This window comes from Ipomoea triloba, chromosome 4 (assembly GCF_003576645.1).
Source record: "Ipomoea triloba cultivar NCNSP0323 chromosome 4, ASM357664v1".
In the NCBI taxonomy this organism is placed as follows: Eukaryota; Viridiplantae; Streptophyta; class Magnoliopsida; order Solanales; family Convolvulaceae; genus Ipomoea; species Ipomoea triloba.
The window spans coordinates 16,482,118-16,509,471 of NC_044919.1; the positions used below are offsets into that span (position 1 = coordinate 16,482,118).

General features: G+C 34.8%; 2 protein-coding genes and 1 long non-coding RNA gene across 4 annotated transcripts; 1 reads left to right on the plus strand and 2 right to left on the minus strand.

Moving 5' to 3' along the window:
• Nucleotides 1-507: 507 nt before the first annotated feature.
• On the minus strand, nt 508-1,361 carry LOC116017668 (photosystem I reaction center subunit II, chloroplastic-like). The gene has a single exon (XM_031258294.1). It carries the CDS (start codon nt 1,271-1,273, stop codon nt 635-637), a length of 639 nt encoding a protein of 212 aa, XP_031114154.1. The 5' UTR covers nt 1,274-1,361; the 3' UTR covers nt 508-634.
• Nucleotides 1,362-10,057: 8,696 nt separating this feature from the next.
• On the plus strand, nt 10,058-11,146 carry LOC116017747. Its single transcript, XR_004097957.1, has 2 exons — nt 10,058-10,268; nt 10,601-11,146. It is a non-coding gene; the product is annotated as an uncharacterized LOC116017747 (long non-coding RNA).
• Nucleotides 11,147-12,948: 1,802 nt separating this feature from the next.
• Nucleotides 12,949-21,031, minus strand: LOC116016681 (5'-nucleotidase SurE-like). 2 transcript variants are annotated; one of them, XM_031257047.1, is made up of 10 exons: nt 20,760-21,031; nt 19,626-19,720; nt 19,265-19,329; nt 18,852-18,895; nt 18,383-18,460; nt 17,505-17,658; nt 15,810-15,986; nt 15,105-15,164; nt 14,069-14,146; nt 12,949-13,252 (listed from the first exon to the last, which is right to left on the minus strand). In XM_031257047.1, exons 1-10 carry the CDS (start codon nt 20,903-20,905, stop codon nt 13,232-13,234), a joined length of 918 nt encoding a protein of 305 aa, XP_031112907.1. In that variant the 5' UTR covers nt 20,906-21,031; the 3' UTR covers nt 12,949-13,231. The 2 variants fall into 2 exon arrangements, with proteins under 2 accessions (XP_031112907.1, XP_031112906.1); XM_031257046.1 differs by lacking the exons at nt 12,949-13,252; nt 14,069-14,146 and adding an exon at nt 14,908-15,015 and having other exon boundaries at nt 20,760-21,029.
• Between the last annotated feature and the right edge of the window lie 6,323 nt (nt 21,032-27,354).

Here is a 27,354-nt window from a genome sequence, read left to right on the forward strand (position 1 = left end):
TTTCCCTGGGGTGCCCCCCCCCCCCCCGATGTAAGAGTATGATCACTTCGAACTGGGTTACCAAATTTTGAGTATTCTTAACGGCTTTCTCTTGGTTGCCTGTTTTAAATTGTGCGAACTACTATATTTTGATTACCGCTGAAGCTTGGTTCAGTAAGTATTCATCCTAGAAATGAAAACCACTTAACTGATTGTTACTTAATGATTTAGTTAACACTTAGATCATTCTTAAGTAGTCAGACTCCTGTCAATCAACCACGAATTTCAGGTATCATCAAAATTTAAAAACATATTTAAAAGAAAATTTAACGGATAATCATATAATTAAGGATAAAAGGAAAAATATAAATCTAAACAATCTCAACCATTGATTTAATAATTTGACCGTCATTTTTTCTAACTATTATAGACCTAACTTTCTTTGGCTTTTATTAGTATAGTAGATATGTATTATCTATATTTTTTTTGTATTAGTAAAATTTTTCATTATTTATAAAAATAATGACATGCATATAAAATCCATATTGTTTTGGTTTCAAATATAGCATAAAATTACAGCGAAGAAAGGAGTAAATTTAGATGATCAGAAATGGACATACATTACATTTTGCAGTGAAGCAAAAGGAAGCGCAGCTCACAAATCGTAGACCTGTTTTCCGGTGAACTTCACCTCAATCGGGCTGATATTCTTTCCGATGGACCTCATGTTCTGTCCGACCCCTTCACGCCCGGCGTTCACCTTCTCCGGGTAAACTCCGTCCTTGGGGTGCAAGTATTGGACCTCGCCGTTAGGGAAAACCCTGTAGAATTGGTAGTTGATCTTGTACTTGGATCTCAGCCGTGTACCCAGTGCCAAACACTGCTCTTTCCTCGCTAATTTCAGCAGGTTGGGCCCTTCCCTCATGATTGCGGCGCCGCCTGTGGGCATCTCGAAGATCTGCTCCTTCGGGGAGGTCCACGTGATGACGTAGAACTCCTCGACCTGGGCTTTGCGGAGGAGTCCGCCGGTGCTGCCACCGAAGATGGGGGACGGGGTGTTGGGGTCTAGGGTCGGCGGGGTGAATCCCACGGGGGCCTCTTTGGTGGGCGTTTCCGTGGTTTCCTCCGCCATGGCTCGGATGGGGCGGCACGCGGCGGCGGGCTTGTTCAGGCCCCTGGGGACGACGGAGAAGCAGTGGAGGGACTGCTTCCAGGGCGCCGCCACGCGGTCGGCTGCGGGCTTGGCGGCGGAGAGCGGCGAGGCGAAGAGAGAGGCTTGGGCTGCCATGGCCATGGAATTGAAGAGATCGGAATGAAGTGAGTGTGTGGAGAAAAGAATGAATTCAAAGTGTTTGTTTATTATCCCCAGAGAGTTTGCGTGGTGAGAGATATGGATATGTTGGATAAGGTGATATGAGTATAGACCAATTAGAATGTGTGATTTTGATACGCACTCTTCTGAGTTGAGCCAATTCAAGCCTCTCAGCCTCTTCCATGTGGCATTTGTCCTTTTCCTACCCATATGTTACGCTGTAACTTGTAATGGAATTGTTTAAGATCTTGCACAATTTTTTCCCCCTTTTTTAAAGCAGTACTTATACTGTGGACCATAAATGTATTATGGACCATGGATCATGGTTGATACTGCAGTTGTGTTAAACTGATACTGCAATTGTGTTGAAAGGATATTGCAGTTGTATTGAAAGGGAACTGCAGTTGTGCGGAACAGAGGACGTGTCATCCATCTGGAACTGTAGTTGTGTTGAACGGATACTGCAGTTGTGTTGAAAAGATACTGCAGTTGTGTAGAACGGATACTGCAGTTGTGTTGAACGGATGAATGCTTCATCCGTTCAACACAACTGCAGTATCAACTATATATGAGCATGGTCCACAATGCATTGTGGACCATGGTCCACCATAAAATTTGCGTTTTTAAAGGGTAATGGCTAATGAATTATTTTGATTTTGTCCGTTATAAATAAAAGGATTAAATGTATAAATATCTATTTTAAATTTTAGAGAAAAATGCAATTTAGGTCTTTTAGGCATTCTTGTTTAGTCGTTTTACCACTTGTAAAATAGTCCTTACTCTAGACAAATATAAGAAATTTTGGTTTATCCATTACACCAAAAACGTCATTTAGCGGCAATTATTTTGTTATTTACGACGGTTTGTTTGTAACCGTCACTAAATTGTTTATTGGCATTTCTCCAACCGTGATTAAATGGTGTGTCGCGAAAGATGTAGCAACGATTTTAGACAACTGTTGAAATTATTGATCAGCATTGCTTTTAGCAGTGACTTTTTAACCGCCACTAAAAATAAAGTACTTTACTTTTGCTTTTAGAAAATCGCCATTAAAAATGAGGTACTTTACTTTTATTTTTAGCGGCGGTTACAAAATCGTCGCTAAATATATCTATTTACAAGTGTTGTTGAATATGTTTATTTATTTATTTCTAAAAAAAATTTAGTGACAGTTATTAAGTGTCGCTAAATATTTGTCTTTATATTTTTTTTAAATACTAGTGGCAGTTATTTAAGTGTCGCTAAATGTTTTATAATTACATTATTATATTTTTATAATTATCATTTAATTATATTTTTTCAAAAATCTTTATATTCAAATGTGTATTGAATTCACAAATAAATCTATGTACACATTTAAGAAAGAAAATCAATTGTAACTAATATTTGTCAAATAATAACATTCAATAATATTACTTTTAGTATATTAAAATATACTTTTTATTTATGATTCACACAAATGTGTGGACCATGAATGCAATATACATGTTTAATATATAAAAAATCATTTACTTTCAAATAATGTACTTTTAGTATATATTAAAATATACTTTTTATTTATGATTCACAAAAATGTGTGGACCATGGTCCATAGAGTAATGATCGGAATCCATCACTTCCTCTCATCTTAACCAAGTGTTGGGTTGAATCCATCAACAACAATATTTCTGTTGGCTGCTGACATAACTAAGCTAAGTGAATTCCATTGAGTTCAGGTTTGGTTTTGCTATTATTTGACAACCAAGACGTGAACTACAAATAAAAATAAATAATTTGATTAGCTTTAGTATTAGAAAGTTTTTTTGAGCACTATAGAGATAAAGAACCTACGTGAGGCCAAACGCAAGGTCTAGTCCAACATATCATTCTCCACATTTTCTGGATTTTCTAATTTGTTGTAGTACATGCAAAAAAAAAAAAAAAAAAAAACAGTCTGATTGCATGAAATCCTCAAATAATATCAAGAAATTTCTAACCCTTGAAGAAGAAAGGGAAACAATGAGGTATGTATACCATTACATGACAAGTGGAACATGTAAGTGATCCTTCACAAGCTCCTGGAGGATAACATCAATGTTGAAATCCCAATATTAAAAACAGAACCATGGATTCAAAAAAAAAAATACTAAACACATCTCGAGAATCTTGTTTTTTTTGCAGTGAATTTACAATAAGGTATGAATGATGTTCAAAACCAAGAAATACGTCCAACAAACTCGACAATATTACAGAAATCAACTATAATTCTCTTTTCATTTTTTTAAACAAGTTTCAAAGCAAGAGGATAATACAATTCTAAATGAAGAACACATTAATGAGTACATTTATCTGTGCAGCTTCTAACATAGACATCCCAAGGGGTACCTTTATCTGCTATTCTTCTCCATCCTTTCTACAAATGTTACGAGAAATTCTGCAAGTTGCAAACAAGATACAAGTTTAAGTCTAGCTTTAAGAATTATAGCTGGTAAGATTCATTAGCCAAGTCGTGGGTCAACTTGGGAAGCTCATGTGTTCTTTGAGGGGAGAGATGGATCCTTAGGACTTTGAATTGATATCACATTATCATGGACTGAATAATCACCAATTAAAATAAAACATGAAACTACTTACAGTTGCCTCTATTCCTCTACTGAAAAATATTATGGTAATCTAATTGCATTTCGGATTGTAAACATGCAATAATATATTTGACCTGCATATCCACCAATTAAAATCCTGCTATTAGTGATCTCAAAGAACAAAACAGAAATGAACAAAAAATAAGAAGAAAAAGAGCAAAGCTCTAGGAGAGCAAGCATGTTAATAGTTAACCTGTACAATTTAATCATTATCTGTTCTTTCAATCCCACTATCAACAATATTGGTTATTTCATTATTTAGTTCTTCTCTTGTTAACTGCAAATTTTCGATCTCATTCACCATAGGATTTTGGTTTTCACTTGAGACTGAAGTACAATCATATATGTTACTGTCAACATTTTCACCCATGTCAAAAAAGTCTCTTGGTTTGAAAGGTATTGCAACATTCCAATATTTTTTCAACTCATTAGTGACATAAAACACCACTTGAGCTTGTTCAGCTAACACATATGGCTCATCATCTATACTATCTCCAATATGTATTGGTCTAGAGAAGTTAACTTCGATGAAACCATAATGATCTCTTCTTATCCCTCTTGGAGTAGTCATATTAGCCCATATACACTTAAATAGTTTAATCACAAATTTGCTGTAGTAATTGAGTTCAATGATGTCAACCAATTTTCCATAATAAGCAACATCTCCAAAATTCCCATGAGTATCACGACTACTTGCAACACTTGGAGTTCCAACAATAACAAATATTCCATTATTTTGTGGACTTCAGTCCTTCTTCTCGTCCACCTACTTAGCCGTCTCTTTGTTAAAATTTTAAATTCCATGTATGTGATAACAACACATTAGTAACAATTGAAATAATATGTAATTTCTCAGCAAAATACATAATTTGGGATGTTACTTAACATATTTGTCAACATGTTTGCAATTTATTAGCACATATCGATGTGCTTGTTGTTTATCTAAATCAGTTAATTGAAAAGTTGAAAAACTACATACTGGTCGACTAATTTGTTTGAAGATATTGCTTTGAATATTTTCATCAGAGAATGACACATCATCAACACGCCTAGATCAGTTGAAGCTTGTTTCAACCCTTTCAAAATACCTTGAGCGAAATGTAAGACATTCTTCAGCAATATAACCTTCGACTATAGAACCTTCTAGGTTTGCTCGGTTGCATACAAAATACTTTAACTGTCCTAAGTACCTAGATAAAAATAAGACATAAATAGATGCATTTATCGATAATCTAATAAAGAAAACTTTAAATATCCAAATTTTACTCACATCTCAATGATGTACATCCATCGGTATGGAATAAGACCTCCAAGCTTAACCTCATCAACAATGTGAACAACTAAATGCACCATGACCGTGAAAAATGTAGGTGAAAATATCATTTTCATATGGCATAATTTTAGCACAAGTCGACTTTGAAGGTTATCAAGCTCTTTGACATTTAATACTCTACCACATATTTGTCTAAAAAAAGAATCCAATTCTACCAAAACCATACAAACTTGATCTGGTAATAGATTACGTATGACAATTGGCAATAGATGTTACATAAGAATGTGACAATCATGACTTTTCAATCCATGCATCTTCTGATTCTTCAAATCAACACATCTTGAAATATTACTTGAGTAACCATTTGGCAGCAATACACTCTTTAGTGTTGCAAGAAATACATCTTTTTATTTTTTTTTTATTTTTTTTGTATTTGTCATTGTAAAACAACTTGGAGAGGATTTTCCATTTTCATTCTGCCAAAGGTCATCTCTTATACCCATTGACACTAAATCCTTTCGAGCATTTAGATTATCTTTTGATCTTGCAAGGTCATTTAGCAAAGTAAACAACACATTGTCAAACATTTTTTTCAATATGCATGACTTCAAGGTTGTGGCGTAACAAATTAAATTCCCAGTAAGGGAGTTGGAAAAATATACTTTTCTTCTTCCATTGTTGCGTGCAACAATCTTCAACTCTTCTCGCTCGTGATCTTTTCGCCTTCTTAATCATTTCTAGGTTTCTTTTAAATGTAATATTGATAAGTGCCAAAAGTGTGCCATTTAAAAGGGAATTTCAAGTCAATTTTGCACATACTTGGGTTTAGTTTTGTTGGGAAATGAGACAAATGTGTGTGTATTGTTAGAAATGATGCATTTAGAGTGTGGGAAGATACATTGTGCCATTTTGCAAGGAGTTGAGGCCAAGGATGAAGAGAATGTTATGAAAAGAACAAATGAGGCTTAGCAGAGTCCCGACCACGATCGTGGCAAGCTCGTGGCAAATAATCAGACCCTGCCATGACTCGGTCACAATCGTGGTAGGTTTCGTGGCGAAGGATTAGACTCCGTCACGACTCGGCCACGACCGTGACGAGAAACGCATGGAAGGTTAAATGTTATGGCCACGATCGTGACCAGGGGCGTTCCTGGGCACGAAATACACCTTTTAAAGGGTTCTTTTTGTTGATTGAAGAGGAGACACACTTAGTTTTAGTTCTATTCTTGTTCATCATCTAGACACATTATTGTTCTTCAATTGCTAGTGAGAGAAAGCTATAGGGTTAAGATCTTAGAGTGATCTTTCCTCAATTTGTAGATTGGACTTCACTCATGGATTGAAATTGGTATCATCTTTACTTTTGCACTTTAGTTTCCATCTCCATTGCCTATTTTCAATCTTGATTTAAATTCATCTTGCGTTTCAATCTACAATAATCATGTGTGGCTAGATTCTATAGGAATTGGATTGGAATCTCTTTGGTTATGCATTCTAGTTCTTTAAATTGTTAAATGATGAGATTTGGTGTATGAGAAACTTATCTTTGTTGTAAGTGAACTTGATTGATCCTAGCTTTATTGATGGCCACAATAGGTTAAGAGTTAGAATGAGTGAGGCTTGCAAGAGATTGAGGTCTCATGTAGTCTTGTTTTCTTGCTTTTCCCGGCTTAGATCCGAGAGGGTAAAGCCCAAAAGGAGAGATAGACCAAGTGTTCGATGAAAGCCTTAATCAATTAATGATGTCTAAGAGGCTAAGTCTTTAATGGCTTAGTATTTGTTGTCAATTCTCCCAAAGTAGTCATCCATGCCCCTCATCAACTATACTCTAGACATAGAATGCATAAGACCAAGGGTTCCATTTGACAATGTTGATTTTAGTGGTGGACGTAAAGAAAGGTGGGAATGAAGATTCCCAGGGTTATCGTTCTCACAAAATATGACAACTTGGAGCTAAGTGGAGTGCAAGACAATCATAGGGGTGTACTAGCAAGAGTTAACTAGGTGAAAGAATAACATTGAGAATGTGGGAAGGAATGAAAGGTAACAACCATGAAATTAAAGTAAAAAAGCACAAGTAAGCAATTAAAACGGGAAATTGGATGAGAAACTCGGTCATTTGCATTCCATGTCTAAAGTAGATTTGTTGAGGTGTATGAATGACTACTTTGGGAGAGTTAACAACTAATTCTAAGCTATTAAAGACTTAGCCCCTTAGACATCTTCAAGTGTCTAAGGCATTCATCAAACACATAGCGTAAACTTTCCTTTCGGGCTTAGCCCTCTCGGATCAAAGGCGGGAAAAGCAAGTGAACAAGAATACATGAGACCTCAATCTCTTGCAAGCCTCACTCTCTCAAACACCTAACCAATTGTGGCCACAAATAGAGCTTAGGAATAATCAAGGTTCATTCACAACAAAGATATGTCATACATATACCAAACCTCATCATTAAACAATTAAAGAACTAGAATGCATAATCAAGAGAGATTCCTATCCAATTCCTAGAAGATCTAGCCACACATCATCATTATAGATTGAAGAACACAATGAATTGAAATCAAGATGGAAGATAGAAAATTGAGATGGAAATTAAAATTCAAAAAGTAAGATTATACCAATTCAATTCAAGAGTGAAGTCCAATTTACAAATTGAGGAAAGATTGCTCTAAGATCTCCACCCTAGAGCTTTCTCTCACTAGAATTGAAGTACAAAATGTGTCTAGATGATCTAAAGATCTGAAAAACTAAAACCTAACTCTGGAATCTATATTGATCTAAGTTTCTAAGCTCTCCAAAACTATTCCCTAAAAATCCCGCCAAACAACAATTTAAATTCTGTGAACTAGCGTGTGCACAAGCTCACATACGTGCGTACATGGGCTCATGCACTCTCCCCTTTTGCTTGGCTGCTCCCATGACCGTGATCCACCGTATAACGACTGTTTGACAATTTCTTGCAACGAACATGACCTATTGTCTAGTCCAAATAAAAATTTAGGGTCTAAATATTTATCCTATTTACACTTTGATTGATCAAAATTTAATTACAACTATTTCTAACATTGCTAGACGTATTCCGTGCACCAATCTGTTATAATGAAACAAGTGGACGAATTGAAATTGAAAGCTTGAGATAGACTCTTGATCGGAGGCATGTTTTTGAACAACACGAGGGATCTTAAGAAGAGAGAAGAAAGTTACCTCTAAAACTTGCATATATATGCTATGCTTCAATTACACTTAACAACCCAGATTCTTGCCTTATCTAAACTAAAAGAGTAAAAGTTCAAGTCAGGTGTCCAACATAACCTATCTTTATTTACAAATGTTCAACTAAAATGTATATTCATATATACAACAGAGTTTTACAAATATAAAAGTTGATATAAGTCAATGTTTGGTTCCTTTACGTACGGGAGCTAAACCCCAGCAAAGGTCGCTGCTGAGTTGTTACTACGTACTCAAAATGCATATAACTATTAGAAAAGTATAGTAGTGGGATTGGAATAGTACGTTAGAATAGTAATGATGAGATTTGAACGGTACATATATTGCTCTTATTAAACATGTTTCGGTAAATGATCAAGTCCAATAATTAGTGGCTAGAAAATTGTTGGGCAATTGGTGGCTACTAGCTAGCTAGAGGATTATTGTACGGAGGTCGGTGAAAGGGCAAGTCGATCAATCATATTATTGTGTGGATCACAAATAAAAAGCACTCCCTTTTTCCATTTTATATCTCTCGTTCGGTTAACTAGACTTGATTGAAGTTATTTTTAATTCAATTTTTTATAATATTAAGTTTAGTATTATTATACAAAATTTATATATTTAAAATCGATCTACACTAAGAGAACTAGTAAACACAAAAAATTAAATTTAAAAATAAGTAGAAATACTAAAAAATAAACAAAGAAGAAAGAGTCGATTTGACCAATAAATAGTAAATATGATAGATAAAATGTGACAGAGAGAGTACATTATTTGTGTACATAAAGTACATTATTTGAGTACTGAAAGTATACGTTATTTTAATTTGTATACTATCAAATAATGTGTATTCGGTACATAAATAATGTACTTTTCGTATACTAAAAATATACCATGTATTTACTATTTAGAGAAAGTACATTATTTGAGTATTTGTGCCAAGCACCTTGTGCTCAAATGGCATATAGTGACTCTCTCATATGGGAGGTCATGATATCGAGCCTTAGGAGAGGCGAATTGACTCTTTGTGCTTTAATATGTTGCTTCAATAGGTTGAGAAAGTATAGATGAACATATACTACAATGTAATAGGGTCAGTTGTATTTAAAAAAAAAAGTATATAATTTTGTATAATGTACATTCAGCATACAAATAATGTATTTTTATAGCTCACATAGTGGACCATGGTTCACATAGGGTCAGTTGTATTTAAAAAAAAAAAGTATATAATTTTGTATAATGTACATTCAGCATACAAATAATGTATTTTTATAGCTCACATAGTGGACCATGGTTCACATAAAATTTGCCAACGAGCATTCTGCCTCTTGAAATGGTGGTGGCGGTATATAAGCAAGTAAAGTTACTCCTTTATTATGAGTTATCACTTTTGATGTAGTGGTATGGTAAGAGCTTAATTTAAAATGTGATATCAGAGCTAGGTCATCGGTTTCAGACTTTTGACGCAATTAATAGTAAGCGGCTTGAACAGGTAGCAAGGGAAGAGTATATTTGTGCGTGTGTGTTGGAAGGTTCTTGGAAGTATGAAAAGTGCAGGGCGGAGATTGGTAAAGTGGCTCCTTCTAGCTTCTGCTACAAGTATAAAAGCTATAATGGGGACATTATACCAAGATAAAAGGTGAAATCGCATGACTTTGCTGCAAGGGAAAACATATGTTTTTTTCAGGGCTGTGACCTAAACTTCACCCCTATCTAAGCAATCTCTCTCTCTCTCTCTTATTTCTCTTCTCAGTTCTCACCCAACATGAGCTACACCCACTGCTTCAATTCTCCATATGGGGTGGCTGCATTCTCTCCTCTCTCCATTAAACAAGCTTTGGATCCATCTGCACTCACCTCCTAATAAGAGTAAGTAATTCAATCCCCTGCATTCTATCTATGTCCTACAACCTAATTTAAGTACTCATATTTCTCTCTTTCACACCCACAAACACAAAAACGTTCACTCCTACAATTCTGTTGAGATTTACAAGAACAACCCACAATAATAATGATAGAATGTGAAAAAAGTAAGATTTACTTGTTTCAGCAATGTGATGATGGACATCTATCCTTGTACTATCCAATCAGCTGCACCTCTTACTCGCAAACTTATATTCAGACAAATTCCTATTCCTTATATGAGACAAACTCAACTTATCTAATTTGTTACCTGACATTATTCTCATCCTCTTGTGTAGGGAGAGGGATATATATCCTATACGAGGATGTCAAGTCCTGTCCATACGAAGATGTTCATGTGCTTTGGTCCATACTGGTGGAGTCGCACCAACCATCCAGATGAGGCTTAAATATACCCACAAGAATGCAGCAATTCATCATCACCATGCATGTAAATATGTAATTTCTACAAGATTCAACCTTTTACTTATTTCCTGAGTTTCAATCTGTACTGAGCGAGGCCACCATAGGAATATATCCTCTTAAATTATAACAGCTTACTTTTTCAATTATTGTAACTTGTAATCTTAATATTCCTCTTCATCCACTAAACGCCATATCACCCTATTTAAATAGTCAGAGAAATATGATATATAGATTTTGCTCTTCTTGTATAGATAATAGATCAGAATAGAAGAGTTCCCCTAATGTGATTGGCATCTCCTTGTCTCACTTGTTTCTACTGTCACACTGTTTGTTAGCCATGAAAGTTAAAATATTGGGAAAAAACAATTCAGATGTAATCTGCGCTCTTTTTTGATCAATAAGGAATGTGATTACTTGAAGTCAGAAAGTAAGGGTGTGTTTGGTTCATGAGTTTACCCACAACACACTAGGAATATGAATCAAAATCATATATAGTTAAAGTTTGGTTGACAACTTTTTAAAACATTTGATTACCTCTTCAATTAAAAACAAGTATCATTCCATCTTATTGGTAATCAGATTTTAAAGTTTGAATTAGTGATTTTAAATTTTTGTTTTGATTTTTTAGTTCAGTGCTTTAATTTGGATGTCATTATACTAGGATCAATTGCCTTTATTTTTTGTTTTGTATTTTTAGAACTTTTATTGTCATTATAAGGTCATACATATAAGTACATAACCAAACATCAATATTGATAATCATTCCAATTCTACCCTACTACCAAACTTACAAAATACTTTCATCAAAACCTATTACCGTACCATTACAAAGTATTTGATTCTCATTCCAATTTCGATTTCGATTTTCATGTACGAACCAAACACTCCTTAAATCTAACCTGCAGGGTTGGTTCTTTGTCCTCCTATAGCAAGAAATGTGTAAAAATTGTCTAATTATTACTTATTTATCAAAGAAGAAAGGTAATAGTTCAACTAGAAGAGAAGCTACTAGAGATTAGAAGTAAATCACTTTTGTTTTAATGTTCTTTTATGTGTTCTCCATTATTACTTGTGTCCTGTCTAAGTATAAGTTAGTTGCAGTGACATAACTTTTTGTTTGCATGCGATAAGGACATATTAAAAACTTGAAAAAACAAAACATTGGGAAGTTCAAACAAACCATAGCAGTGACATAATAATTTTTGTTTGCATATGGTAAGGGAATATTAAAAACTTGAAAGAAAAAATCTATAAAAAGTTCTATGAACCTCTAAGTTTATGTTTATTTACCTACATTTACATATTATGAGATTAAAATTACTTAACAAAATACATTTATAGTTAACCTATTATGTACTTATTAATTTACGTTTATATATTTATAGTTAACATATTATATACCTATGTACCTAATGCAAATGTGAGTGTTAACCAAAAAAAAAAAAAACATGTTGATTTAAACAAAACCATGTCATTTTGGACCAAAGTCCAAAATGCATAGTGAACTCTGATTCACGATATAATTCACACTTGTGAGGCTACCCAAGTATTAAATGGAAAAGAAAGATATGATAATCACAAGGTTTTAAATTCAACTCTCAATGGGAGCGATCAATTGGCCTTTTTGGTTTGGGCTAGTCAATTATGGACAACCTACACACCACTGAATAGTGGCTGCGAGCTTCCCTTGTCACCCAAATAAATTTAAAAAAATCAAAATAAATAAATAAAAAAAGATATGCAACATCGGTAAATCGCAAGCAAGGCGGCAACAACTTACTAGAGACATTTGCGCACCCAAGTAATGACTCCTGTAGTCCTGTCGCAAATTATACTGTGGACCATGGTCATGGCTGATACTACAATTGTGTTGAAAGTGAACTGCAGTTGCGCGGAACAGAGGTCGTTTCATCCGTTCAACACAACTGCAGTATCAGTTCAATACAACTGCAGTATCAGTTCAATACAACGGCAGTCCCAGACAAATGAAACGGCCTCTGTTACGGGCAACTGCAGTTCCCTTTCAACACAACTGCAGTATCCGTTCAACACAACTGCAGTATCAGCCATGGTGCATGGTCCACGGTATAACAAGTGTAGTCCTGTGATCACATAAGTATACACAAGCATTTACAACACCTTATTTACTCCATGTTCAGATAGATTCCAACCTCCCCAACACTTCCCTACGAACGAGATAGCTGCCATAACACCAAACATATATACCCTCCAATATAGCATGATATGGTATAGTTAACTTGCGCAGAGTGCGATAGAAACCATACAACTAATAAATATCCTCAAATACACGCAATTTTATGTTTTTATGTTCCTTCCAACTAAAACACTAAGGTCGTTACAAAGCATGCTTTTATAGAACTGTAGCAACTGCAAGCCAATTCATTAAGTATGACTAAGTAAAGAATGATACCACATATGAAGTGGCACTCAATGTATTTATTCCAGTTCTGGGCACATAGTGTGTGGCTTTAACTGCCATACATCTAGTTGGGGGAGCTCTTAACCTGAAAGGGATTAAAGCGCAAGGTCAACCATCTTATCTTGTCTCCACAAAGTTGGGATATAAAATCACAAGAGAACACTAGATTGTGCTAGAAGTGGAGAAAGGAAAGGGTAAGCACAACACAAAGAATAATCCTATCCAAGATACAAAACAAGGTTTGAATCACATAACATAAGAAAATAAAATCATGAAGAACAAAATTACAAGGAGTAAGGGTCAAATTAGTGTGATTCATTCTGTTCTGAAATTAGAAACACAAAAGACAAACTACCATATATATTGGAAGGCAAATAACAGAGATGCTGGATGGGTTAGAGGGCGTAAGTTGCGTACAAATGTATGAAAGCATGGTTTGATGTATTTCGCATGTGTTCATGTAGAGAGAGAGAGAGAGAGAGAGAGAGAGAGAGAGAGAAATATAGTCTTTAACATAATTTTTAGTAGAGATTGAGAACAAAAGTTCTAAAGTTCCGTGGTTTGTAAATTACTCTCTTAAGTTCAGGTGTGAGAATGCATTTTATTAACCCAAACATGCATGTAAAGATGAAACATTATTTCCAATGTCAGGTCAACTTTTGTACATGCAAAGAAATTCGAGCTCAATGCATCTCACGTAAACCATAGCTCTAATAGAAATCATTCGCAAACAAGAAAAAGTATTTTAATTAAACAGAATTAATATGATGATATAATCCTCAAGCAAAAAGAATCCTAATTAAGTAGATTTTCCTTTTTTTTTTTTTCTTCTTATTGATAAATTGCTTCCCTACTCAAAGTAACTTACATATTAAAGTTTAGAAGAAATGTGTTCACTCACACTTGCCAACCATTCTTTGAAGAATTCCACGCCATCTGCATCAGCATTAGATAAAGCGCCAAGGGGAGTAACAGTTATCTGTAATAAAAGATGAGTTAGATGTTAACATAAAAGCTCCCTCGCCAAATAACTTGTACCACACTATCACATAAACATGTATTACATACATATCCTTGTTGAAGATAATAATAGTCTGTATCACCATTGTCAACTTGTGCTCCCCTGACCTGAAGATCAACAGAATTATAAGTAGAAAAAATTAGCCTCCATGAGAAGAAGAAGAAGTGATGTTCAAAAGGCACAGTCAATTCTATCCTCACTTTCTCCCCTTGAAATTTAACTAGATCCAGTAATCCAAAGTACTAAAGACAGACTACATAAATCATCTTGATGATGAAGGTTATGAGTATAGCTACAGAAGGAAAATATAACATAAAAAATTAGAAGAATCTGAAAGGATCAAAATCCTTTGTCAGTATCCTCTTGACATTTCTCCAACACTTCTCATCTCCCACAAAAATCATGTCATAGTCTATAACAAATCTCACTTTTATGCATCAATTTCTAGGTTATATTAATTTAAACCACACACCAGCTTTGAAAAACAAGTTTTATCTGATCTCATCTACTTTCTAGAACAATATACTCAAGTATTTAGGTCATTAACCTGTTATCCCCACCAAATTCAGACTTACAAAAAAGACGAGAATTAGCTATGTGCATGAGTAATAAAGCATTTCTTAGAAAAGAGAATGTCAGAATATCATAAAAACAAAATGTATTTAAAAAAAAAAAAAAAAAAAAAAAAAAAAAAAAANCTACTCAAAGTAACTTACATATTAAAGTTTAGAAGAAATGTGTTCACTCACACTTGCCAACCATTCTTTGAAGAATTCCACGCCATCTGCATCAGCATTAGATAAAGCGCCAAGGGGAGTAACAGTTATCTGTAATAAAAGATGAGTTAGATGTTAACATAAAAGCTCCCTCGCCAAATAACTTGTACCACACTATCACATAAACATGTATTACATACATATCCTTGTTGAAGATAATAATAGTCTGTATCACCATTGTCAACTTGTGCTCCCCTGACCTGAAGATCAACAGAATTATAAGTAGAAAAAATTAGCCTCCATGAGAAGAAGAAGAAGTGATGTTCAAAAGGCACAGTCAATTCTATCCTCACTTTCTCCCCTTGAAATTTAACTAGATCCAGTAATCCAAAGTACTAAAGACAGACTACATAAATCATCTTGATGATGAAGGTTATGAGTATAGCTACAGAAGGAAAATATAACATAAAAAATTAGAAGAATCTGAAAGGATCAAAATCCTTTGTCAGTATCCTCTTGACATTTCTCCAACACTTCTCATCTCCCACAAAAATCATGTCATAGTCTATAACAAATCTCACTTTTATGCATCAATTTCTAGGTTATATTAATTTAAACCACACACCAGCTTTGAAAAACAAGTTTTATCTGATCTCATCTACTTTCTAGAACAATATACTCAAGTATTTAGGTCATTAACCTGTTATCCCCACCAAATTCAGACTTACAAAAAAGACGAGAATTAGCTATGTGCATGAGTAATAAAGCATTTCTTAGAAAAGAGAATGTCAGAATATCATAAAAACAAAATGTATTTAAAAAAAAAAAAAAAAAAAAAGAACAAAACAAAATGATTGAGAGCTTCAGTGAATGAACCACAAGCAATAGAGGAAAAGGAATCTCACTTCTCTCTTGAATAAAAGATGTTCACGTTGGGTGCTCAAGTTACTTGGTTCTACAGTTTCCGATGAATTCTGCTCCATTGTCATGGTGGATAGCATTTTCCCACCTTGTGTTCCAGGAGTAACTTCCATCCATCCCATTTTGACAATACTTTTGCCTTGCTTGGTAAGCCGATAACCCTAAAAGGGCCATCATGAACATTTTGGCAAACGCCATATTTTGATTTCATTATACAAAAAGCTAAAGACTACAGAGGTTGTCTCATGTGATTTCGAAGTTTTCAACTAATGATTCTCACAAAGATATAGCAATCTGCTGAATGGGCCATCATGAACATTTTGGCAAATGTCGTATTTTGATTTCATTATACAATAAGCTAAAGACTACAGAGGTTGTCTCATGGGATTTCAAAGATTTCAACAAATGATGCTCACAAAGATATAGCAATCTGCTGAATGGATAGACAATCCTGCCAGTGGATAAGTGATAATAAAAACTACCACAAACTCAAGAAGCTCTTTTAGAAAGTGACAAGCCCTGCAAAGACTTGGTAAACTATAATACACATTGAAAAATCTTTTGGTAAGCAGCAGCTTCATACCATGCCATGTCATTTTTTTCTGGCATTCTTTCTTTTTGCTTAGTGAGTGTGAACATCACCATTCTTTTGCATGAATATTCTATATAGTTAATTAAAAATCAGCAATTATTTTGAATACGGAGCGTCGGAGTGTAGTTACATAGATATTTTACTTGGGTGCATGTCAGCATAATGTGTATTAGCATGAATATTCTTATATAAGCAACTACATTAAGTTCTAGATGCAGTTATGCAAATAATTTACTTAGTGCATATGAATATCAACATATATCTATCTGAATATTATTACGTACCTATATGAGTATCAACACTTACGTTTGAATTTCATTTAGACATCATATAAACAACTATTTATACAAAGATATCATAAAAAATCATTTGAAAGTCTATTCAAAACTCATGCTAAAATTTACTTATATGAACATCCACAATATTTTAATGTATTGGATTATAGATACATGAGCATTCTATTCATTAACTGTTAATATCACAATATACATGTGTGAATAATGTGATTAGAAAATACATATGAAGAAGTAATTCTTGGACTCAACTACTCAAGCAGAAAGTTTTCCCATTTGTAAAACTCATTAGCTATAATAATGATTAATATGACATGCAGTACACTGCTATGTACACCATGGCTTATAGTAATCATACTCACAAAGAAGCCTATACTTGTAATATTTGAATTTGAATACAGGTGAGATCAATACAAATGAATTTTTCAAACTAGGGTCAAGATGTAATTTCTTTTTATTTATTGCAGATTGAGGAAATGATAAAAATATGAACCTCCATTGCTTGGCCTGGAGAGGCAAGTGATGGCAAAGTCGGTTTCTTTCTCCAATACTCATGAATAGACCTAATATCTAAAGTTACATTTTTCAAGCAGTTTCTTTGTTTTTACTGTAGTATTTTGTTAAATGACCATATGGTCATTTGACTAGTGACTTTGAAAAAAAAAAAATGCAGTCAGATGGAAAGTTCTAGCAGGAGCAGAAACGATTCCTACATTTGACAATATCTCTATCCATTATTATAGCAATTTCATATCTAAAAAGCAACAAGGATTATAATCACATCTCCAACTTACCTTGTGATTGAGAACATCTGTTGGAACATCTACATTCAGAAAACAATTTACTGGATAAGTTTTACTCTTGATTTCAGCCACTATTGCACTAATGATGGGTATGCAAGCTTCAGCAGCTAGTGTGAAGTCATCAACATTGCTCTTTCCACCAACCCTGTCAGCAATATAAACAGATATATGAAGAAATGGCCCGCATGGGGAGGCTTAGTGGTTTAGTAGGCATTATTTGGGAGAAGAAGATAAATGAACAAATGAACAAATATGCTGAATTTTTTATTTAAGTGCATTTATGGAAAATAATGTGGGACATAGTAAATGAAAATTATCAGCATGGAGGAAAATATTCATAGAACAGTTCCAAAGCTTATTTGTAATCAATGGAAGTTCATTTTTGACATTATACGATTATACCATACGTTGTTGTTGTTGTTGTTGATGTTGTTGTTACTTGTTATTTTGATTTGATAAGCTGAGCTATTGTAGTTAGATAACAGATAACGTAACAAAATCTCTCTGAAGATAGGGATTCCTATCACAATATGGCCAGACAAAACCTTCCAATGTTTGACCAGCAGGAAAACAATATGTTTGCAATACTTATTAATGCAATATATCATATATGAACAAAACTGTCCTAAATATCAAGAAGTCTGAATGAGACTTAGCAAAGAACATCTAAAGTTGATTGTATAGTATGATATTCATTAACAGAGTTCTCATAAGCTCTAGGAACATGAAGGAAGTTTAATTTGTTCTGCTGCTTTTATCCAATTAAATGTTACACATATGCACACAAACAGACACATGCATCATTGAATTCACACTTATTGGCATGAGTGAAGATAACTTTCAACTAAATGAATGTGCATTGTGCGAACCAGTCATATGATAAAGAAACAGAAGGAATGTTGTTGAAGAAAGCCTCTCGGGCACCAGCAACTGTCCCTGAGTATACACTGCATTTCAAAATAATGAAGAAAACAAATCAATAATCAAGAAATTGGAGTAATAACTCTGTATGTTAGATGGAAATTGTGCTTACTATCACTGAAATATCATTTTAGACACCTTGAAAAATATATTGAGTCTCCTCATGATAAGGGATCTACTGTAACCAACAAGCATAATGCATGAATGCGTGGCGGCCCTTAGGCTACACAAATACAGTGGAAAATAATGACAAATGAATTCTTAAAAATGAGAATAGTGTTCGAAGTTACAATTCACAGTAACTACTATGTCCAACAGGCAATAGTCAGTGAAACCATGATATTTGGAACAAGCATGTAGCAATGGGACACCTCATCATTGAGGATTTATACATTGGATGAAATGAACAATACTAACATGTGATAGCCACAATTGCTGCCCATATTAATACCACTGATAACCTGAAATCATAAAAAATTGTCATAAGTTCATAAAATGTAAGAAAGGTATAGGCTGCTCTAGAGCCACACAAACTTAAAAACAAAAACAAGATCAGCACAAAAGAAATATAATAAGAGATAAAATGCCACGCTAAACAGTAAACTGGGAGAAAAAAACAAAACCAAAAAAAAAAAAAAAAAAACACATAGTGGATTAATGCATAGAACTCTTTGACTTCAAGATGCATCAACATTAAGGAGAAAAAGATCCAAAAGAAAGGGAAATAGTAGTTATACAAGAAAATTAATATGATTTTCCATTCTTATAAAACCAAAAAGGCAGATCAGGTTTTGGAGAATAAAAGCTCCTGGATTCAGTGAAATAAATACCAGATCAGGAACTGAAGAGAAGAGAGCTTTAGAGATTCCCAAGGAAGTGCAATCAGCTGGAGTTCCTGTAAATATTAAAATTTTAAAAATAAAATAAATAAAAGGTAAGGGTCTAGACAATGTTACACCATGAAGTTTAGAATATATTTGCAGCAAAGGTTGTTATGCAACTCCAAAACTGAAAGTCAGTGTTTAGCATTTCTTGAGTGTCCATCAAACATGAAAACTTTTCCTTTTAAACAAAGGACAGAATACTATATTAAAGTACGCAATATAATATAAATGATCGTATGGTAACTGTGTATATAATATTATAATTAGAGGAAAAGAAATCAAGTGAGTTATGGAAATTTGCACTAACCACCAACCGCAAAGGCTGTTGCACCACTAATATCCACTCGCTTAACAGGGAGAGCATTACGCCATGTAATGCTATTACTAACAGCTGACTTTTCCCTGAGAAAATAGCAAAACAAGTACAATCATAGAAATATGTTTCATTGAAAAGATCCTTGGTATAACAAAAAAGGGAGTCACACGTTATGACGTTATCATTATCTGCTGCTCTGTAAAGGTTCAAAATTCACTTTTATCCAGTATCCAGCATAGGAAATCACTTAAGGTAAGGCAAACAAGTCACTAAAAGGCATGCACTCTATATGTCAGTACTGAGAAGCATTTAGACAATTACACATGCCACACATCCATCTTTTCTTAAAATTAAAAGCTTCATCCTTTTCTCTATGGCCGTATTATCATAATTCTTGCATTATACAAAGCATCTTTCTATGTGTACATTTTCATTCACAATTCCTTTTTTGATTTTCCAGAAGTGGCATATAAGTCCATAACCAGATTCACCTACAACACCAATATGAAAATGTGAAAAGATCGTTTAGAAAATAAAAAATTGCACTAACTTAACACCAATAGATGTAACCAACTTCCAGAAGAACTTAAGAAATGAATAAAAAGATATAGCTCCCATTTTGTAAAACATATGATGATGGCTTATGATTACTCTCACAGAAGTTGAAATATAGAAAGCAAATTGTTTAATATATGATATCAATAATCTAACAGAATTACAAAAGAAAAAAAAAAGTTTAAATAAGAAAAGAATCAATTAATTTCTATTCTTCTGTGAAAAGAAATTCACTATAAAAACGAGTGTAATATTACGATTCTTCATATGCCAGTTTCACTAATTTCCTTATTTTAAGCATTTTAACTACTAATTTCAATAATTCCGTACAATTGGCAAACAGAACTGAAGCATCGGCCCATCGACAAAGATTAGTATTACAAAAAATTTAAAAATTAAAATTTAAAAAGAAAAGTAAAAAACAACAACGGAAACTAATATCAAAGCAAAATCGTACTCCCCTACAAAATTCAGCACGGAATCACTGTTAAAATTTTCCAGTTTCAAAATTTTGTGCCACTCTGACTCACAATCATAGAACACGCGTATACAGAAAGAGAGAGTATGTACGAGTCAGGAGCGCAAACAAGGACATTGAAGCGATCGGTGGATATAAGGACACGAACGAGAGCTCTCAAGCCAGGAGCATCGATTCCGTCGTCGTTCGTTACCATCACAGTCGGCCGATCAGCGGAGGCTATCACTTCATTCTCCATCGCCGACGATTGACGAATGCAGAATATAAGTACGAAGTAGGCAAAATTATGCTCCGTGGAGTAATGTTTGCTAGCCGTATAGAAAGTGCTTCGTCGTCACTCGTGCAGAAAAGATAAATTTACTGCAGAGGCCAGACAAGGAAAAAAATGATATGCAATAAAATATCTATCTAATACTGTAATAATTAAAGACGCTATTTCCATTCTTGGTCCTATTGTTATTGGACATTGTCAATTTTAATCCACTTCATTAATTTTTGTCATAATGCAGCTAGTCTTATTTAGTCCTTGTCACTTTTAGTCCATCATTAAAATTTTCGTCAAATGTCCATCCAAAACAGGAGTATTTTTGGTCTTTTCATGATTTGGCCTATCTCTTTGACCCTTTGCAATGGTTTTCCTTACACATTTTCATCCAATAAAGAGGTCCGGCGAAAGCCATGTGAGCCACATTACAAACTCATGGCTTTCGCCGGACTCCTTCATTGGATGAAAATGTGTAAGGAAAGCCACTGCAAAGGGTAAAGGAGATAATCAAAGCATGAAAAGACCAAAATACTCCAATTTTGGACGATTATTTGACAAAAATTTTAATGGTGGACTAAAAGTGGAAAGGACTAAATAAGACTGGTCGCAATGTGACAAAAATTAATGAAGTTGACTAAAATTGGCAATGCCCCAATAATAGTAAAACCAAAAATGGAAATGACTCATAATTAAATAATATTATATATACTCTTCCGTATCTCATTTTATATTTCCTCCGTTAAACAAACTCTTTCTTCTTTATTTATTTTCTTGCCCAACGGACATGTACTACATAGACCAGAATTACACTAAAACGATGTCCTAGACCCACTAACTAAACAAAAACGTAAAATAGTACTGAGAACTCGATCATGCGGATAACCGAGACGACCGTGCCATGTAGAAACAGAAGCGCAAGCAGATAGAAACGTAGAAGGAGACAAACGAGGGCAAGAGACCGGCAGAGTGTAAAGACCCCCAGAGCTACTGCCCCGCAGCAGAATGACCTTGGTTCGAATATCCTTCACAACAAAAAACGAGGAGTGAAACTCAAAAAACACATTATTGTTCGTAGAAAATTTCTGAATAGACAAAAGAGACGTAGAAAGAGACGGAACACACAGTATACGAGACAGTTTAAAAGAACGAGAAGGGGTACAAAAAGATGAACGACTAGTATGACTAATAGGGAGTCCCATACCATCACCAACACGCAGAGTGTTAGTACCCACGTACTCCTCAGGAACAGACAACGCATCGATGTTAGGAGTTACATGATCCATCGTACCCGTGTCTGGAATCCACAACTGCGAGTCAGCAGGACCACCACCATTATAAGCCAAATTGGCTCGTGAACCAACTACCTCATTAAATCTATCATAACATGCAGTAGCTGAATGGCCTTGCCGTCCGTAGATCTGGCAGACTACACGACCGCCACTACCGGAGCCGCCTCGACCACGAAAGCCATGACCAGCCGGCATCCTCCCGAACTAACCGCGACTACGCTGCCCAGAGCGTTGCTGCCCTTGCTGCCCAGACCGACGACCACCACCACCACCACCGCGATGTACGTTGTAAGTCGCCGGCGACACACCACCTCCATAGGTGTCATCAGCAATGAACTCTGCAGCACCCATGGAAAGGTGTTTGAGGGTGATGTGGTGGCTCATATGGGTAAGAGTGATGAGGGGGTGAGTAATGGTGCATAGCATATGCTCTCTCATAATAGTATGGTAGAGGTGAAGGCGGTGGATAGTGGTATGGAGGAGGGTGTTGATAAGCATATGGCGGATAGTATGGTGGAGGTGGATAAGATTGTGGTGGTGGTAGGTAATAAGGGCCTCCATTACGGGGTGGATACCCGTAAGAAGGTCTATATCCATGTGGTGGAGGATGATCCATATGATTGACGAATGTACCTACAAGAATTGGTACAATAAAGAGAAGATGCACAAGGAAGTATCTCCTTGTGTGGTTAGCTTGAAATGCGTGTGTAAACAAGTGTGAAATGAGATGAAGTGATCAAAGGTAAAGCAAATCGAAAAGAAATCAAAAAAATTGCCTATGTACTCAAAGTAAAATATCTAGTCTATACCGTTTTCCATCCCCGGCAACAGCGCCATTTTGATATTGTTTTGTTTAGCGGTGCTGGAAGTGTAGACGAAGATATGATTCCCCGAGTGTCGTTTTCTCGAAGGATGGAAAATTGGAGAGAACAAACACTCTACTTATGGCTACAAGGGCAATTGAAACAAAAGAAATAGCAATGCATAAGCAATGACAACGGTAAAACGAGACTAAAGAATTCAAGTAAAAGAGCGAATCGGATCGGTCCTCCCTCGGCTCTTGCACTTAGCGGTCTATGGTTGGGATTGAATTGACATTCGAGATACCTAAGGAAGCTCAAAGCACTACACCAAATGGCATCACACTCGGACTCCCAAGTCTTCAATCGGTTGGGCCATTACATTAAACACCTTGTCTACTAGCTTCCTCCGACCACATCCTCCCGGATTGAGGGTGGGAGTTGCAAACACCTAGGCTATCACACACTTGCGATATCTCGCCAAGCGTGTGACCTAAACTCTTGATATGATTGGGGACCTTAAAGGATCAAGATCAAACATGGCAATGTTCATAACAAAGGCAACAAAAATCTCAATTCATTCACCAAATAGGCAATACAAATCCAAAGTGCAAGAATTGAAGGATCACCAATCCAATCTACCTAGCCACTCGGATTCATAATCAAAACCGAACTTCAATTTCAATGTGGAGTTTATTACCGAAATAGTCCCTCGACTATTGCAAAATTACCAATTTGGTCCTCGATAATTTTTTGTGCCCAATTAAGTCCCTCGACTTTGAAAATTTTAACCAATTTGGTCCTCTGTTTATTTTGCCGTTAAACATACGTTAAAATCGGGACCAAATTAGTAATTTTGCTATCGTCAAGGAACCAAATTGGTAATTTTACACTACAAGAAAAATCGCGATTCGCGACGGAAAAATTCCGTCGCGAAACAGCCAAATTCCATCGCGAAACAGGTTTTGCGACGGAATTCGTTCCATCGTCTATCAACTTGTCGTATTTGTGTTCACGACGGAATAATTCCGTCGCAAAATATGGCGATGGAATTGGTGATGGAATAAGGCGTCGCGAATTTGCGACGGAAAACTTTCCGTCGCAATTCCGTCGCGTTTTGTGAAGGAAATTTTTTTTTAAAAATTAGGGTATCCGCGTCACCCTTTAAAAATTTTTTTTTTTTTTAAAACAACAATATTCCCTTTTATACACTGTAATCCCTCAATACAAACACTATGAAATTACAATTTCAAAATAAAATTACAATACTTCATTCTAAAACTAAAAAATAATCAATGGAATTACAAATTTACAGTTCTAAATTAAAAATAATTGAAAGCTACAAAAGAGAAGAATGAAATTACAGATTTACAGAAGTTGGCAACAATGAGACCTTCCTTTTCCTCTTTCTGTAAAATTCCATATAGATTAAACCTGCCAATAAAAATACTCCTGCTATCGCTGCAACAGATATCCTAGTTCTTTTTAGCATCATAGCTGTAGCAGTTACAATCATCATTTGCCTACAAAAATAAGATATATGTCCTTATAAGAAATATAAAAAATTAAATATAAAATACTAAGCAATATCTACCAATGACCATGCCAAACACCCAAAAGTATCAACTATATGCATAGACCACTTGAGAACTATATGCACAGACCACTTGTCAAGGAAACTACAAATTTTGCGAAGGGCTTCTTTTTGTCAAGGAATCTACAAGTTTTACACTATTATAGTATTATCATTCCATCAGTTCTTTGCTCACTTAAGTTAAAGCAGAAGGTAAATAATCAAAAGAGCAAGCACTTCATTCCATCAGAACTCAAAAGAGCAAGCACTTCATCTTTAAAGAAAAACAAGGAAACCAATATTGCCTATCTATTTGAGTGTTACGATCAGGGGTCGCAAAGAAATGATAAAATGTAGCGGGCTAGACAGGAAAATAAAGAAATAAGGCCGGAAGTCCAAGACGATGTTGTACGCATTAATAAAGCCATTAGGCAATTTGTTCTATTAACTATACAAATCAGAATCTACTATGGCAAACCAAGTGCTCATCTAGATTTTGGACAGAATTGAATAAATTATTTTCAATTTTAAGTCTTGTATACAACATACATACATAATAGTGAAACTCATTACAATTACAATCCTTATTGAAGTGGAGATAAACATTGATTAAACACTCAAAGTATGAAAATATATATGTCTCACTATTTAGACTTTCTCTTGTTTTAGCATTATCAGTATTTATTCATTGTTAGTTATTAACCAATGAGCAATGATGGATAGAAAGAACAAAATAAAAACTTACATAAAATAGGTGACAATGACAGTACTCATAAACAAGTTAAGAATTTAGCATTATAATATTTTCAGATATTAGCATATAATTTACAATTTTGCAATTGGATTAAAATCTCAAGTATCCAGGTTCTTATAAGGCTAAACAATTACGAGAACCTTGCAAATCACATAAGATGCAACTCTAAAAGGTATATAGCTAATGACAAGACTGTACCAATCGAATAGCTTCATCAATGACATTCTTGTAGCCTCTTTCGAACCTGTGGTGTTTTCCCCCTGTGATAATTGATTGAGATAAGCATGCTAATGCATTGTTGACATTTGAAAGAAATATACATACTATCTAACTAAAGAAATGAAAACATAATTGAATATTGCAGTCAATCAACTCAAATGGAAAATCCAAGAATCCCCAACCATAAAAGAAGTAAAGAACAAATAAACACACTGCCAGTTTACTACAAAAGACAATATATTTAATTGCTGGCAACTTTTTTAGTGAATAAGAGTTTAATACAATTAGCAACAGGGAATCATGTGCCTCTTTCATTGCCAGTTTTGACCAATCTGCATCATCCTAAATGGCGAAAGAAGAAACGATTTCTCAATAACATAAATTGAATTTAGCACTAGAAGAAGCATTACAATCACCCAAGTAAAGCAATTAAAAGTTTAGGTAAATAGAAGTTTCTAATATACCTTCAATAAACCACCTTTAAGCATAAACAGAAGCTAAGAAGGACAACTACACAAATACATGTATACGCACAAAAAATGGCTGGTTGACGGCGAGGAGAGAAGGAGATTGGCGAAGGTGGTGGTGTTTGGCGATGGTGAGAGACAGAGATTGGCGATGGAGGGGATATGAGGCGTCGGCTGAAGAAGCAATTAGGGTTATAATTTTTTTTATTATAATATATGTTTTGATGTTTTGATTAAAAAAAACCCAAATCTATGTCGTTTTAGTAGTAAAAAATAAAAAATCACATTGCGACGGAATAATTCCGTTGCTAACTCCATCGCAATATTTATTATTTTCAAGGGAATTGTTCAATTTAGCAATGGAATAAATTCTGTTGCAATTTCCCTCGCCATTTCGCGATGGAAATTAAATCCGTCGCCATTCCCGTCGTTATTTCGTAATGGAACTAAAATTGGTCGCGAATTTTTTGCCACCAAATTTTCACGGGTTTTATTTCTTATTTGCGCTAAAATTCGCGACGGAAAATAATTCCGTCGTTAATTTGCAATGGAAGTTAATTCCGTCGCTATATCGCGACGAAATAATTTCGTTGCGAATCGCGATTTTTCTTGTATTGTTACTATAGTCAAGGAATCATTTCAGTGAAAAATTAATTACCAATTTGGTCCCTTGATTATAGAAAAATTACCAATTTGGTCCCTTGACTATAGCAAAATTACCAATTTGGTCCCTTGATTATAGAAAAATTACCAATTTGGTCCCTTGACTATAGCAAAATTACCAATTTGGTCCCAATTTAACGGATGTTTAACAACAAAATAAACGGAGGAACAAATTGGTTAAAATTTTCAAAGTCGAGGAACTTAATTGGGCACAAAAAATTGTTGAGGACCAAATTGGTAATTTCGCAATAATCGAGGGACCATTTCGGTAATAAACTCTTTAATGTGCAAGACAAGAATTATAATCACAACAAAATCAAGATTGAACTACAAGAGAGAAATTGAAATTGCAAAATGTAAAGGAGAAATTGTTACCAATTGAGGAATACAATTCAATCTAAACTTTGATTTCTTCAAAATCTTCCAAATTGTTGTCTTCTCTACCTTCACTCTCTAAAACCTCTACAAGAGACCTAAAAAAAAAAAGCTGAAATTAAAAGTGAAGTCTCCTCCTAATTGATGATGGCCTTCCCTTTTTATACCTTTCGCAAATGTTCTTTAAGTGGTTTGTCCACGTCCGATCCACGCATGGATCAGACGTGGACGAGCTATTTTGCTTTTTTCCTCTTTACTTGTGCAGAATGGTTGTGGACGTGC